Source organism: Pelecanus crispus, chromosome Z, assembly GCF_030463565.1.
Source record: "Pelecanus crispus isolate bPelCri1 chromosome Z, bPelCri1.pri, whole genome shotgun sequence".
In the NCBI taxonomy this organism is placed as follows: domain Eukaryota; kingdom Metazoa; phylum Chordata; class Aves; order Pelecaniformes; family Pelecanidae; genus Pelecanus; species Pelecanus crispus.
Window position 1 is genome coordinate 78920443 of NC_134676.1, and position 16084 is coordinate 78936526.

At 42.8% G+C, this 16084-nt stretch overlaps 1 protein-coding gene across 2 annotated transcripts in view; it reads left to right on the forward strand.

Annotated features, from left to right (window-relative positions):
* The first annotated feature begins 311 nt into the window (after positions 1-311).
* Positions 312-16084, forward strand: part of RASGRF2 (Ras protein specific guanine nucleotide releasing factor 2) — a 140187-nt gene continuing 124414 nt past the window's right edge. For both annotated transcript variants that reach the window (XM_075726430.1, XM_075726431.1), the window contains exon 1: positions 312-596. In XM_075726430.1, coding sequence (XP_075582545.1) covers positions 312-596 — 285 coding nt within the window. The remainder of the gene's footprint in view (positions 597-16084) is intronic.

The following is a 16084-nucleotide window of genomic DNA, read 5'->3' on the forward strand; positions in this document are numbered from 1 at the left end:
GCCGGAGTCGCCCGGGGAGGGGGGGACGACGACGACGACGACAGCTCGCCGCCGCCGCCCGCTCTCCTCCCGCGGGGCGTCGGGGAGGCGGTGCGGGGAGGCGAGGCGGGGCGGAGGGGCGGACGGGGCGGGGGGGATGCCGCGGCGGGTCTAGCGGCGGCCGCCCCCGGGGGCGGGCGGAGCTGGGGCGGCGGGCGGGGGGGCTTTGCCGGCCGTCGGTGCCTGCCGGCGCCCATGAAGCCGGTGCCGGGGCGCTGAGCGCCCGCGGAGGCTGCCCTGCGGCGGGGGGCGGCCGCAGGCTGCCGGGCACCATGCAGAAGAGCGTGCGGTACAACGAGGGGCACGCCCTGTACCTGGCGCTGGTGGCCCGCAAGGAAGGCAGCAAGCGGGGCTACCTGAGCAAGAAGACGGCGGAGACCAACCGCTGGCACGAGAGGTGGTTCGCCCTCTACCAAAACCTCCTCTTCTACTTCGAGGGCGAGCAAAGCGCCCGGCCCGCCGGCATGTACATGCTGGAGGGTTGCAACTGCGAGAGGGTGCCGGCTCCCAAGGGATGCGCCGCCGGCAGCGCCAAGGATGCCGCGCTGGACAAGCAGGTAGGCGGGCAGCCCGACGGCCGCCCCGCTGCCCCGGGCTCCCTGCGGGGCGGCGGGGAGGGAGGGAGGGAAGCAGGAGCGGGGCAGCGGGGCAGGCGGGGCGGGGGGCGGCGCAGCGCTCCGGCCGTGCGAGGGGAGAGCGAGCCGATGCCGGAGCCCCGGCCGTCGGGGCGGTCGGGCCGCCCGCCTCCCGTCGCATCCCCCGGGAGGGTGACGGTGGCCGCCCCCGGCCCCCGGTCCCCGGGCCCCGGCGGGCAGGTCCGTGCCGCTCCTGGAGCGCTCGGAAGAGCAGCGGCCGCTCAGAAAGTGGCAAGGCCGGTGGCTTTCCCATCCCGTCTGGTGACTCTTCCTACCTCCCTCTTTTTTTTTCCCCCAGTGTCCGCACGCCTTAAAGTCAGTCGGGTACCCGGACGCTAAGTAGCGTCTCACAAACTAGGTGCTAGTCATCTTGATGCCGACGCTTCGGCAATACAGTTACACATTTCCAACCGAACTCGGCAAATAGAGGGTGTGAGGGGCCAAAGTACCAAAACAGGGCAGGAGGACTCTAAGCAGTCACTGAGCCAGTCCTTGGGCAGCTGTGGGGCTGCTGCCTCTCTCAGCCATGCTGTGAGGGGTGACAGGCTCTCCGCTCTCCCTTGGGAACCCCTCTGAGAGCCGGACCGGTGGCTGGGAGGAGAAGGTGAGCATGTGCCCTGATTTACAGCCTGTGCCGTTCAGCAGAAGACAGCTGGTTCTTTGCCGGGAAGGTGTTGTGAAGCCGATTGTGCTTGTGATAGAAATAGTGGCACAGTGCTCGAGCCAGATCTTGTGTGGTTTTCATCTGGTGAAGAACTCTGAAGACTTCGGTGGGATTCATTCCCATGAGGGGTGACTGTTCATAACACGTGAACTGCCAAATTCCTCTCCCCCCACCCCACCCCACCGTGAAAGGTGATCAGTTTGACATGCATGTGTCAAACAGGCAAGTGGTTAAATACTGTCTGTGTCTTAGGTAACTGTGAAGAAAAGGCCACTGTAGTTGTTCAGCACAGATAGAGATCAGGTATCTTAACCACATGCCTCCCATTGCCTCATGTAAATTCTTGATCTTATTTCCTGCCTGGTTGCAATTTGTTTGAATCTGCATCTGGCATGCCCCTGTGCCTTTCTCCCTGACTAGGAGAAACCAAAGAGCCGTCAAACTGGTTTGGAAAAGTGTGGGTAACTGTGGGGAGACTGGTTTTGAGCTGGCTGCAGGCATTTCCCGCTGATTGCGAGAAAGGGCCACAGACCCAAGTCAGCTCCTGAAAACCAGCACATCTGCATGCTGTGCTAGCATGATAACTTTGCAAGGAGAGCTCAGAACTTTGCCTTATGTTTGTGCTTTTTTGGCCATTTAGAAAAAATTCTTGTGTGCTCAAGTGGCCTTTGAGATGGTGCATAGTTAAGCAAGCAAACTGGGAAGTTGGGATGGTTGTAATTACATCATATTCATCCATCACATTTTTGCTTGTCACTTTGAGGCATGTTTGTATAAGCATTGATAAATGAAATACTGGAGGATTCCCTAGATTAAATTAAACATGAATATTTCCCTGTCTGCTTTACATTGGCTTAGTACGCTTGTTTATGGGTAGTGTTGTTAAACTACGGCTAGACTCAGAGAACAGTGTGAAAACAATGCCTTTCTGTATCTGTTCTCTGGGAATCTTGTGTTGTGCTTTTATAGTGATGAATGTCTGAGTTGTTTGTAATTACATTTAGTGGTGCAGAGACAAAATAATTACAGGGGACTAAGCTGAATTTTGCTTTGCTTTAAACATCAACTATGTTCATGTTTTTAACAATAGCAGACTGGTGTTGAAGAGGCAGAACACTTCAGGTTTTTTTCATGGGATCCTAGTTTGAATTTTCAAGGCAGACCATCAGAAAATATCTTTCTGCCATTCACCTTTCACGTGATGCAGAATAAAGCTTCTGAGTGTTAGTAGTCTTCACAGATGTTTACCCATTAAAGTGCACCCTTGTTTGTATATTCAAATAGACACAAACCTTTGCTAAGGTGTACAGAAAACTCTCAGCAACTAAAACTGATCAATCACAAGAAAAAGAGAAATAGTTGAAAATTACACGGTCCTTTTTATTCAGAAAATATGCTCATATTCTTACAGGTGTAAAGTAATAAACTGTGAACCTTCAGTTTATTAACAGAGGAAGACAAAGTTACTTTAATCACATGATAATGAAAACCCAGTGTTGTACTTGTTAACTACTGGCAGTGTAAAAATACTGCCTAGATTAAATTTGCTTTGATTTAACCACACAAATGTATTAATGGAATGAAAAAAATGAGAAGCTCTATGCCAGTTTTTGAAGAATCAGATCTCTCTTCTCCAAAAGACAGAGAAGAAAAAAATAATCCCTTTTAGTTTGGGTTTTATTTACCTAGGTAATTTAGACATTAGAGTGATAAGTGCTATAGAATTACACAAAAGAGGGAGAGAGAGGAAGAAAAACTAATCACATGAGAGCTTCATCAGCATCCTTTGCATGGATATTTGAAAAAGCAATGCATTGTCTTTAAGTTATGTAACTGAAGATTATGGAAGATGCATGCAGGACAAATAGATTTTGTTTTCCTTAGTTTGCAGATCCTTTTAATTTTAGTTTGAGTTGTTTAAGGATTGCTTGTCAGGTCATATGGCAGGTAAGAACTGTGCTGAGAAGTTGTCAGAGTTCGGTGGGGAGAGCGTCGGAGCTGTACTTCCCTATACGGGAGACTGTATTTCAGTCAACAGATGTGTTCAGGTTTGGGCATCTATCTCCCAACAAGCCCAGCAGCTGAACGATTCCACATTTAACCACTACTTGTGCTGTTAGGCCCTTCCAGCAGTCCATCATGAGGGGACATTAAAGTATCACAGGAACCATACCACCGTTTTGTGGAAGATGCCAAATGCCTTCATAAGATTTTCTGTAATATTAAAGTATTAAAAGCTGGAAAAACCCCTGCAATGATAGAATGTGCTTTTTTTGGCCTTTTCCATTATGATATTAGTATATTTTTTTTCTTTCAGAAGGGTATTTGCTTCAAAGCATATTCTTTTAAAAGTACGGTACCTTTCTTAATATTAACAAACTGCATAATGCACGAATCAGTTGATACTCTGGGAATAAGGGATCAAATGGAGTATATTGCAGATATTAAATGATTCATAGGGAGAGTTTTATTTTTAAAGAAATGTGTTTTAATCTCCCTCAGAGCTTAGAAGAGTGTTCGTAAATGCCAAACAGGTGTTGCTATCCACTGTGATTTCACATTTCAGAAAAAAGACAGATTTATTGAAAGAACAACAATGTGGAAGAAGCTGAGTTTCAAAACAGAAAATCAGGACATGAAAACACTACATGTGAAAAGCTTAAATCTGATACTAGTTAAACTGCTTCTTCCCGCAGGAACTGTAGGCTGTCAACAAGTGCAGCTCCCAAGAAGTCCTCCACTGTGTCAATGACAGACTTGATGTGAATTAATTTCAGCTTTTGTTTCAAAAACTCTGGAAAGAGAAAGGTTTTGTCTCAGTGAGTGGCTAGTCTCTTTCAAAAGTGAAGTAACGTGCCTAAAAATTATGCTTTCATAGAAGACTGTGTTTCATATGTGTTTCATAGAAGACTGGCACTTGTTATCCAGCAAATTGACTGATCCTTGTTTTTTAAAGACTATTGGAAACAAGTGAATAAAGGAATGTTGTAATAATAATAATAATAATAGTAGTAATAATAATAATAATAATAATAATAATAATAATAATAATAATAATAATAATAATAATAGTAATAATAAAAATAATAAAAAAATATTGTCTGCATTGGGAGGAGGCCTGTATGTTTAGTTTCTTTCATAACTGTGGATTCAATACATGGAAATGTTCTGATATAGTTATTAATAACTATCATAGTATATTTAAGCTTGTAAATGTTACATGATTTGAGCAGAGACTATTCTTTGTATCTTGCCCACAATAATCTTCCTTCCACTTAGCAAAATTAAATGCGGTATTAAGTCCATGTCCCCACAGATTAACAGAATCCAATTATTTGATTTTTTTCTGCTTACTGTAGCCCTGTATTTATCTTATAAAGGACATGGTGATTTTGTGGTGTTTGAAACCTCTCTATTTTACATACATTCCTTGAAGTGGTAAGGCAGGCATATGCCACCAACAGCTTTTGCTGTACCTCTCTGCTAATTTAGTGTCTATAAAACCTAGCAACAGCGCTTAAAAGTATTTTTTTTTCTGAAGATATAATGAATTGAAAGTTAATCTCTTCACTGTTATTGGGCATACCACCACCCCACGCCACCCCCCACACCGTGTTTTTCAGCTCCTGTGTCTGTTACATGTAGTAAATGGCTGAGGAAAGGTGTTATCTTTTTGGCAAGGTAGCTTGCCACCGTCAGGTGCAGTAGTGTCCATAAATATTACTGCTTGCATGTGGGCAAGTAACTCCCTGTGGTGTTCCAGCACAAAGGTCCACCGGAGATGCCCATGTTTTAGAAATTTCCTATAGCATTTAAAAAATAATAGATGAATTTGTCTTCTCAGTATCTGAGAAGAAAAAAATTTGTTGGATCTTTTTTTTCCTCCAAACTTCTTTTTTTGGATGGACCACCTTCATCAGAAGGAGTTAATTAAAAAAGATGACCAGTGGGAAAGTTTTAAGGTATTAGTGCTTATTTGGATTAGTGTTTTTGTAAGACCTTCTCGTGAAACAGTCTCTAACCAGTTCTTGCATGAAGACAACTTTGGGGTAACTAGGTGTTGTTTACTTTCCCAGGTAATCCCTGTCCCCCCGCCATCGTTTGGTCACTGTCATGAGATGATGTAGTTTGTGGGCACATTCAGCAAATACATTGGTTCAAACAATTTTGATATGCATGGCCATATTTACTCCTACTTTGCCAAAATCTAAGCATGTCATTCTAACTCCTGAAAATGTATGTTTTGCTGTAGTGTTATGAAATGGGCTGTAACTATGCCAAAGTGGGGAATGTACCCAGCTGAGAAGTGAGTTACAGGTAGTAATAGTTTATTTTTTAAATGCCTTCCTCTTGAAAGGTTAGTTAAATCCACACAGACATAACTTGGAGAATACTGATGCTATTGGATAGTGTAGTATTACATCTTTGGCTACCTTCATCTGCATCAAGTGGCTTTGGTCAGGAGCTGGAGACTGATCTGTTGTTTTCTGTTCTTGAGTGCCTGTCACACTTGAGGGCAAAAGGCAACAGACGACACTGCCTGAATATCTTAGACTAAAAAGTAATTAAAAGAACATTGGGAGTGGTGGTAATAAGACCAGATTTTGGTGAGACAAAGTATTATTGAAGAGAAACCACAGGGTGAAGTCCTTAACATTTCCCTGTGGGGTATCTGTAAGATCCTCAAATATTACAGTATGCTTTAACAGAAGTGCACACCCCTTAATTAAGTTATTGGAAAAATAGTTAGATCCCAAGGCAAATGACATTTGGCAAAGGCTTATTTGTGAAGTTGCTGGGAAATCCTTTTAGCTAACAGGTGAAATGTCAGCCAGTGAAAGACTGGAAGCAGGTTAGAACTAAATTGGAAATGCACCCCAAAGTGTAAAGACAAAAAATGTCACACAAACACTTATCATGTAAGAATAATGTGTTCCACCTTCTCAACCATAATAATCACACAATGGCTATGCAAAGTGACCAGAACCTACGTGCTGCAGTGTAGCTCACACCGATAATGTGAATACTCAAATTACATTTAAAATGAAGTTGTAACAGTCTAACACAAATTTCATTCTTTCACCAGTCTTATAGTCAATGCTACTACTTCTTTCATTTTGTCTCCTTTGTTGGCAGAGTTGCATCGGTTTTGCTTGATCTGTTCAGTTCCTCCAATATAAGAGGAAATTTGTAGAAAGCAGGAAACTTCTGAGAACAAAAATAGCAAGTCAGTCCCTAATCAACTGAATAATTATACTCCATTTATCTTAATTTTCTTTTACTTAACTTTTAAAATAGATTTGGTTTTCTTTCTTCTTCTTCATCACCATCATCTAAGCAGACCGGTAAGGCATGTACCCTGTTTTCTGGTCACATGCTCCTTGTTTTAGTTTCTCATTGTGCACCTGAGTAGAAGATCCAGGCAGAGCTGGATTCAATTCCTGTAGTAATATGGCAACATTCTAACAGTCTTTATACATTCATATATTATGTATAAATATATATATATTACAATGTCATCATTAGTAATATAACAGCATTTTTTTAATCCACTTGCTGAGGATTTTCCATCCTAGGAATCTGCATGTACAATAGAAGTCATCATGGTTGCTCAGTTTGGCCACATATACTACAATTACCAGTCTTGTTTTGCCATTTGCAATATGTCTGCATTACGGAGTAGTTTGTGCAAAGGGGGAAGGGACAGGGCATGTTTTAGTGCAGCCTATTATGGTTTCTGGTGTGTATGTTGGTATTGCATCTTGAGCAACAGCAATGTCCAGCCCAGCTGGTAGTGCATAAGGCATATGTAGAGAGCTGATTGCTGCAGGACCCTCTGCCCACATTGCAAGCAGGGCACTCTACATAGTGTCGCACTGTGTGACTTCCACATATAGTGGAGCAGATTCACACCAAAAAGAACCCCTTCAGTGCAGTAAATCATTAATATAGACCTCATGCAGCTGGTGAAGATAGCCATGGCTGCTGCAGAGTCTGAGGCAACACAATCCTGTTTTTCAGTGTGAATGTTCTAAGCATTCTCACTTTGTGCTTCCTAAAGTGATGATGGACTGGCCAAATTCAGGTACTCTTTCATAGATCTGCTGGGGGGGGGGTGTGGGGTGGGTGGATTCTGTCTGGATTGAACACAATGTCCACGTTTGCTTTCTGCCTGATTGTTGATCAGCCACAGCAATTCAGAAAGACGGTGTCATCCACCTGTTCATATACTTGAAGGAAAATGAGATTCCGCATAGCTGTTTTCAGTTTTTTCTGTCTACCAGCCATTACTGATGCTGAAGATTGATCGAGGGACAGGGTTTTTTTAACACTGTGCCTCTGCACTAGATGTGTAGGAACATATGCTTGCAATCTAGCTTCCAATGTTTTTTTGACTTACTAATCCGATAAGTTTTTCTGTTTGAAGGTACAGAATCAGTATATATAGAAGTATATATAGAAGCAGAGGCTTCCCCAATTTAATCCAGCCATTTCAATATCTCTGTTGTATTTTACATGAATTCAGAACTAACTGAGTTTTATTAGGAAGTGTTTATAAACTGCCAATTCTGAACAGAGTTATATTGTCATAAACAATTTTATTTCCTCTTTTTTACAGTGGAAGCATTTTATTGTTGCAGCTCTAGTCAGTTCCACTACTTCTTTTGAACAAATGAATTGTGTTTTAAGAGTTAAATGCTGTAACTATTGAAAGAATCTGGGATTATATTCTGTCTCTCTCTTACAGTTATCCCCTTTCTTCTGATGGCACTGTGGAACAGTGACTTTTGTCCATTTTTGCCTTTTGAGTTTTTGACTGTGGTATAATGGCTGAGCAATGGAAATTATCTGCTGCTTAATTGTTCTGCAGCTTTGACCTAGAGTGGTTCAAGTTCCTAAATTACTGTAAGATTTATATAACACTACAGTGTGTCCTTTGCAATCTTTTGAACTCAGCAAGCTCATTATATTTTTTTTTTAAATGTTGTGTCTCTATTTAGCATTCTTTGAATAAATTATAAACTCTCTGTAAATGCCTATATACTTGGAGTAGTGGAATGTAGGGTAGGACACAGCTCACGCAACTTTAGGTGCCCCACATGAGCTACATCCTGTTGCAGACAGTGGAGTGCTAGCCAGTACAGTCAGTGAAGTCTAGAGAAGTAGTCACCCTATCCTAAATCAAGTGTCTACATTTGTTAAACTGAACAGACTCCACCAACTGTAGGGACTAGAGCTCAGTTGTTTGTTGAAGTCAGACATCTGGCTTACATACAGATACCAGTGTCCTGGGCACTTCAGATAATGTGTTCTGGTGCTGTGAGGGGGAACATCTATTGGTTTTTCACCCAGTGAACCATGAGATTTGAGTATTCATGGCTGTAGACAAAGTTCTGAAATCTCACCAAACTTCCTATGTTATTGCTGTTTGATGTTTTAGGTGTATTCTGGCTCCTCACATACTGGAAGGTTAGGATGATTGCAGGTGACCACTGGTTCTTTTTCTTTCTGCTTTCTGTTCACTTCCTCTCCCTTACACAAGTTGTTTCTCCTGTTTCAGCAAATGCCAAAGTTTTTATATACTTCCCTGGAATTGTGGAAATTGCATTCAAGGACTTTGTTAGAGTCTCTCTGAAGTCCTCCAGAATGAAATCAGGTATTTATTTTTAACCCCTGCATTCATGGATGCTCAGGCATGACAAGAAAATTGCAACCTTCTTTTGCACTAGTCATATTCTCTTCCATTTGGAACTCAGAGAACAATTTTAGAGAAATATTAAAAAAGCTTCTCTCTAATAAATGTGTTGGGAAGAATTTGAAATTTACAGGCCACTTGCAAAACTCTCTTAAGAGAAGGATGGAAGAAAAGCTGACAGAAGAGTGGAGGGAACCAACATTGATATCTGTGCTATATCATCAGTAGTCATGCAGATATTTGTGTGTACAGATGAAGGGAAGAACAGTACTAAATGACACTGAAGTGATAATACTGTTATTGCATTTCGTATCTTAAGTGTTTTATATATTCCTAGGGCTTGACATCAGGCAAATGAGGGCTACTGGGATGGTACTCAGCCTTATGTGGGTAATTTGGTGGGTTTATTTGTTGTTTTTGTGACTGCGGTCTTTTCATACAATCACAGAATCACAGAATGCTTTGAGTTGGAAGGGACCTTTAGAGGTCATCTAGCCCAACCCCCCTGCACTGAGCAGGGACAGCTTTAACCAGACCAGGTTGCTCAGAGCCCCATCCAACCTGACCTGCAATGTTGCCAGGGATGGGGCCTCCACTACCTCTCTGGGAAACCTGTGCCAGTGCTTCACCACCCTCATTGGAAAAAATTTCTTCCTTATGTCTAGTCTCAATCTGTTCTTCTTTAGTTTAAATCCATTACTCCTTCTCCTGTCACAACAGGCCTTGCTAGAAAGATTCTCCCCATCCTTCTTGTAGGCCCCCTTTAAGTACTGGAAGGGCACAAGAAGGTCTCCTCGCAGCCTTCTCTTCTCCAGGCTGAACAACCCCAACTCTCTCAGCCTGGCCTCATAGGAGAGGTGCTCCAGCCCTCGCATCATTTTGGTGGCCCTCCTCTGGACACACTCCAACAGGTCCATGTCTTTCTTGTGCTGAGGGCTCCAGAGCTGGACGCAGTACTCCAGGTGGGGTCTCAGCAGAGCAGAGTAGAGGGGCAGAATCCCCTCCCTCAGCCTGTTGGCCACGCTTCTTTGGATGCAGCCCAGGATTCGGTTGGCTTTCTGGGCTGCGAGTGCACATTGTTGGCTCATGTCCAGCTTCTCATCCACCAGTACCCCCAAGTCCTTCTCCACAGGGCTGCTCTCAATCCCTTCATCCCCCAGCCTGTATTGATATTGGGGGTTGCCCCATCCCAGGTGCAGGACCTTGCACTTGGCCTTGTTGAACCTCATGAGGTTCACACAGGCCCACCTCTCCAGCTTGTCCAGGTCCCTTTGGATGACATCTCGTCCTGTTGGCATGTCAACTGCACCACTCAGCTTGGTGTCATCTGTAAACTTGCTGAGGGTGCACTCAATCCCACTGTCTATGTCATTGATGAAGATATTAAACAGCACTGGTCCCAGTACGGACCCCTGAGGGATTCCACTTGTCACCGGTCTCCATGTGGACACTGAGCCCTTGACCACAACCCTCTGGATGTGACCTTCCAGCCAATTCCTTATCCACCGAACATTCCACCCATCAAACCCATATCTCCCCAATTTAGAGAGAAGGATGTTGTGGGAGACGGTGTTGAAGGCTTTACAGAAGTCCAGATAGATGACATCCATTGCTTTTCCCTTGTCCATTGATGCGGTCAGTCCTTCATAGAAAGCCACTAGGTTGGTGAGGCAGGACTTGCCCTTGGTGAAGCCCTGCTGCCTGTCTCGAATCACCTCCCTGTCCTCCATGTCCTTGAGCATAACTTCTAGGAGGATCTGTTCCATGATCTTCCCAGGCACAGAGGTGAGGTTTGGTTGTAGCTTTCTTGCCCCAAGAAGTATATGATGACTGAAGGGAATACGAGGTGAGCTGAGGAACGGTGATGGGGAGAAGATCCAGATGAATTGGTACTTCCAGACTCTGGAATCTTCCAGACTTCCACAATCCATGAATACTCTTATTTTTGTGACAGCAGATGCGAAGTGTAACGCCCACAGCGGAGGTACAAGGCTTCTGCCTCTAGCAGTTATCCCACAGCGGGATGCTAGCCAGCTCCTGTTGTCACAGTGCCAGCTCAGTATAAGGTCCAAAGGCTGGAGCAGAGTATCTGGTCCTGCAACTGCTCCTTACAAGTATTAGTGCATGTTTGTGCGTGTTTTCTGACTCTTTGCTTTTCTGTGAAGTCTAAGGAGTTGTGCACACAGCATATATGAACAGGCTGTAGGGATGCAGGATTGAGCGCGCAGCCATCAGAGGAGGACAGAGGTAAGGCTTCTTGGGCAGCCCAGCGCTCACTCTTCTGTGTTGTGATGTCCTCTACAGTTTCAGGATATCTGTTTCTTTCCTGGGTCTCTTTCTCATGAAGTATTCAAAAGAAGAATTATGATTAATATCCTGAAGGGGGTAATTTTCTGTAGGGCTTCTCTGGTTTTCCTCCTCTGAGCATTTGTTATACGTGAGGCATGAGACTGCAGGAAGAGAAAGATGATTTCATGGTAAAATGAGAACACCACCTGTGGGGACTGGATTCTGTCTTTTGCCTAGGATGTCTGTGAAAAATTGCACAAATCACATCCATGAGGTGTTTTACGGTAATTAATCGGTAATTAAACAGTGGCACAAGAGCTAGACATGCAAAGGTAGAACTGATCTCTGGGGAGTAGTGGTTAAAACAAATAAAAGTGCAATTTAAATAAGGCAGATCTGGCATCCAAAGTGAGTTGCATCTGAAACTGCTGGGGTTTTTGCTGACCATATTTGCAGTAATCCTTCTCACAGGCTGTTGTGAAAAATAAATGCATTTATTCTAAGGAAGCACCTGAATGATGTCAAGAGCAGAGTCATAGGACATCATGTAAGAAGTTTCTGAACTCTGCTGATTAGTGTGCAATAGATAAAGCAGGGAGATGTGCATTCAAGAATCAAGATAAAGCAAAATACAAAATCATGTCTCACTTATGTGTGGTAACTAAACTAGGATCTCCTGGAAAGAAGAATCATGTAGCAAAGGATTGCAATCATTATGCTTGGACACATGGGACTAAATTAACAATGCACAAGGCAGCCTCAAATGTGGTGCTTCTCCTAACCTTTGTGTACCTGGCTTTGTAATCTAATGCCAAAAATTAATAAAAAAAAAAGAGCATAAAAAACCAGAATAAAAAACAACATGAAATTGAGGTACAAATGCATGTAAAAAAATGAAGCTTTTTACCCACATGATTATGTTATGGAAACAACCAGGTAGAGACAATTTGTTTTGGTGCAGATTTGTTATTGTAATGGCTGTAAGCTTGCAAGCCCTAGACTACAGTTTTTCTCATATTTTTGCTGCCTACTGCAGATGGAAGTTTCATAAGTGCATTACTTGGAGGCCTGAGGGAAAGCCTAGCTAGCTGGTGTCCAGTATTATATGGTCCAAAATGTGCAGTGACCTGAGAGAGCTCTGTCATCAGCAGTATGAAAACTGCTGCAGACCCACAGAGAAGTCATGTCTGCACCACATATACTAATATTAAAATGCTTTAGAGAGAGATGCTCTTCTTTGAATGCTGCATTGCATTCTTGTAGCTTAGCAGCAGATAACTTGGCTGCATGCCAGTGAAGTGAACGAAGTAAGGCAGCCAACTCAGATGTACTTAACAATTTAGAGTAATGCCGAGTGGTTCCATGCAAAATAAATAAATAGATAGATTTACCTTTCATAGAAGGCAAAAAAGAAAAAAAAGCAAGTATCTTCCCAGCTCTGATTTTAAATAGGTTTTCTTAAAGTTCATTGACTTTCTGCAAATACCACTTTGATTTTTTATTTTTACTATTTTGAAGACATCTGAATGTGTGTGTGTCTTATGTATATTCACAGGCTGGGTGATACAGAGTAGAAGGGTGGTTATTTAGGTTATGTATGTCCTGGGTGCATTTGCTTCCTGAGCTCCTCACTCCCTGTGGCCTCCTGGTGAATCAGTTTCTTGACTGTCTTACTTCTGCAGTAGTAAACTAGGCCTAATAGTGCTTCTCATATGCTAGCATATGGGTAACACCATCTGCATGGGGATATTTGTTTATCCTTGCAGTATTTTAGGGTGTTCATCAGCAGCCTAATGGGTGAACGCAGAAGTGGTTACTAAGTTAGTCATAAGGTATCACGCGCATGTTTCTGCACACAGGAAAAGCATGTGGTCAGGCCTGAGAAGTGCCTAATCCTACAGCTGGGATATTACTCTTGTAATTCATGACTTTATTTCCCTCTGCCACTGACATCTGTTGCAGATTTGTCCTTCCAGGCAAAATGCTCTCACTACTCCCGTTGACCGCAGTTGTACAACCTCTTGTGCTAGACAGTTTGGTTTTGATGCACTTAACTGAAATTGGAAAGGGTTTCTTTCTCAATTTTTTTGTGAATAAGTTCTTCATAATTATAGCAGGTCCTCTTAATACTACTTATGCTAGCAGGGTGTTTCTCCTCTGTCAAGACTTACTATTTTCCTAATCACTGAAATTCATTGCCAGGCTAATACTATATGGTTGTACACACATTTTGCTTCCTCTTTCTGGTGTCCTCCTCTCTGAGTCTTTCCCTTCAGTGTTTGCTTTGTCTGGTGTATATTTCAAACTGCTTGTTTTGTTTTGTCTTCCTGGCCGGTTTCTGCCCCACAAATATTAATGCAGTGCTTCTGAGTTGCTTCGTGTGTGCGGTGCTGGGAATGCTGTATGAGTTTGCGTAGTCTCTGTGCTCCTCTCATTCAGATCATACTAGAAAATGCTTCAGTGTGCTAGCAAGAGGGAACACGTGAACAAAACCAAGTACCTGTGCAAGACTTACTTCATCACTTGTGTGAAGTGGCTTCTCAAATGCATTGTGTCCTACTTGTACAACTGCTTCAGTAGCTTCCAGGGCAACAACATTTTATTTCTTGGTCTGCTGAGAGATCCTGACTTTCTACTGTTGTTTTCAAGGTGGGTGGAGAAGTCTAAACAATGAAGTCTTCTTATTCTGACAGTGGTGCAGTGCACATGAGGTTACTTGAAAGAGCAAAAGGATTCATATATTTTACTCATCTTCCATGCAACAAGCTTGGAAGAAAGCACTGTGGGGTGACCCCCAAAGGGCTGTTGTAGAGAGTGCACTGCAAGATGTAGATTATACCTGAGAGAGTACAGATGTAGCATTTGTAATCTCACTGGGATTCCCTAGATGTTTGCCTTCACGTGGCTTCTAACCTGTCTCATGCTTGCAGGATGGCTTCCCATAGTGGACACGCTTGCACCCACAATCCACTTTGTGATTCAGTCCCTTTCTTTAACTCATGTCTTGGCTACTTGGTCTTGCTATTGCCACATTTCCATATGCTTAATTTTCTGGGTCAGGTAGTAGATTTCTAGGGTGTAGGTAGTGTGTGAGACCTTGGGTGGAGACCTAATGAATTGGCTATATGACGAGTGTAACTGTAAATATTTGGTCTGCTTTAAATGGCTTGTAGAATAAGCTGAATATCCAGAAGGAGCTCTAACGATTTGCTTTGCAAAGGTCATATAGCAATTCCAAGTAATTTTGAAAGCAATTCTGATTCTTGTCTCTAATGTTGCTTTTTCACTTCTGTGATGGAGTGAGATTTGTTAAGAACAGCAAAAACATGCACCATCTCAGGCATCTCATCTTTTTGAATTGTGTTTTTTCATCTTTCCTAATATGTTTAGATGTTTGAACTTTGCCTCCTTGCTATAATGTCTCTATTTCACAGTTATATGCAGCAAAAATAGAAATATTTTTCTATAAATGACTCCAGTTTAATTTAAAAATTCAAAATTTTCTAAATTCTTGAGTGACTCAGGAACACAAGTCTCTTGACTTTGAATCCATCCACAGTCTTAATGCAGTCCAGTGGTATCCAAACTTTTTGCTTGAGTGAATCTCATATCATAGACTTGAAGACTTGAAGGCCATAGAATGGTCATGGTGATTGGGAGAAGTTCCTGAAGACCAGAAGAAAGCAGATATCACTCATATCTTCAAGGAGGGCAAAAAGGAAGGTCCAGGGAAGTACAGGCCAGTCAGTGTCACCTTAGTCCCTGGGAAGGTGTTCAAAAAGCGGGTAGATGTGGCACTTCGGGACATGGTTTAGTCTAGTCTGCCCTTGATTGGCTTAGTGTGGACTTGGTAGTGTAGGTCAATGGTTGGACTGGATGATCTTAAAGGTCTTTTCCAACCTATACGATTCTATGATTCTATGATTCTAAGATGATGAATAAAATCCTCCTGGAAAACATTTCCACACACATGAGGATAAGAAGGTGATTGGGAGTGGTCAGCACGGATTTAGAAAGGGGAAATAATGCTTGACCAACCTGACAGTCTTCCACAATGAGGCATCTGACTTGGTGGACCAGGAGAGAGCAGTGGAGGTTGTTTACTTCAACTTTACTAAAGTCTTTGATGGTGTCTCCCATATCATCATCGTAGACAGCTGATAAAGTATGGGTTAGATAAGTGGACAGCTATGTGGATTGAAAACTGGCTGAAAGACCAGGCCCAGGGGACAAGTAAAAGATGATGTTGAACCTTCACCCAGGACATTTAGTTCTAAGGCAGAACTGTTGGCCCAAATAGTAGGAATTTTTTTTTGTAACAGAAAATTGCAAGGCTTCCCACTTCACTTTCTTACATTTTCCTCTCTGCTTGTTGTCAGGAAGTAAAATCAGGAATGAAAAGAAATATATATGCCAGGACATTGTTTTAAGCTGCTGTACAGTGATCAGTCTTACTTTTCTTTCTCTGGAAGAAATTTACTATTGGTTCAGCATCTTAGCTGATGTGTTACTGAGAGCTGTAATAAAAATCTGAATTCAGAAATTCTAAGAGTTTTCTGAAAAGTAAAATGATGAAAATTCTTTCTGGCTTTTTGTGCTTGTGATGTGCTTTTTTTTTCTTCTTGCATACATTAATGCAACATGTTCATGTGGCATGTATTTTCTACTTCAGTTCTTTTCTGTTTTCTGGAAGAGTAAGAGAGATTATTTTCTTTCTAATCATTTCCCATCTGATTTAAATTTGAAGTAGTCATTCTGGTT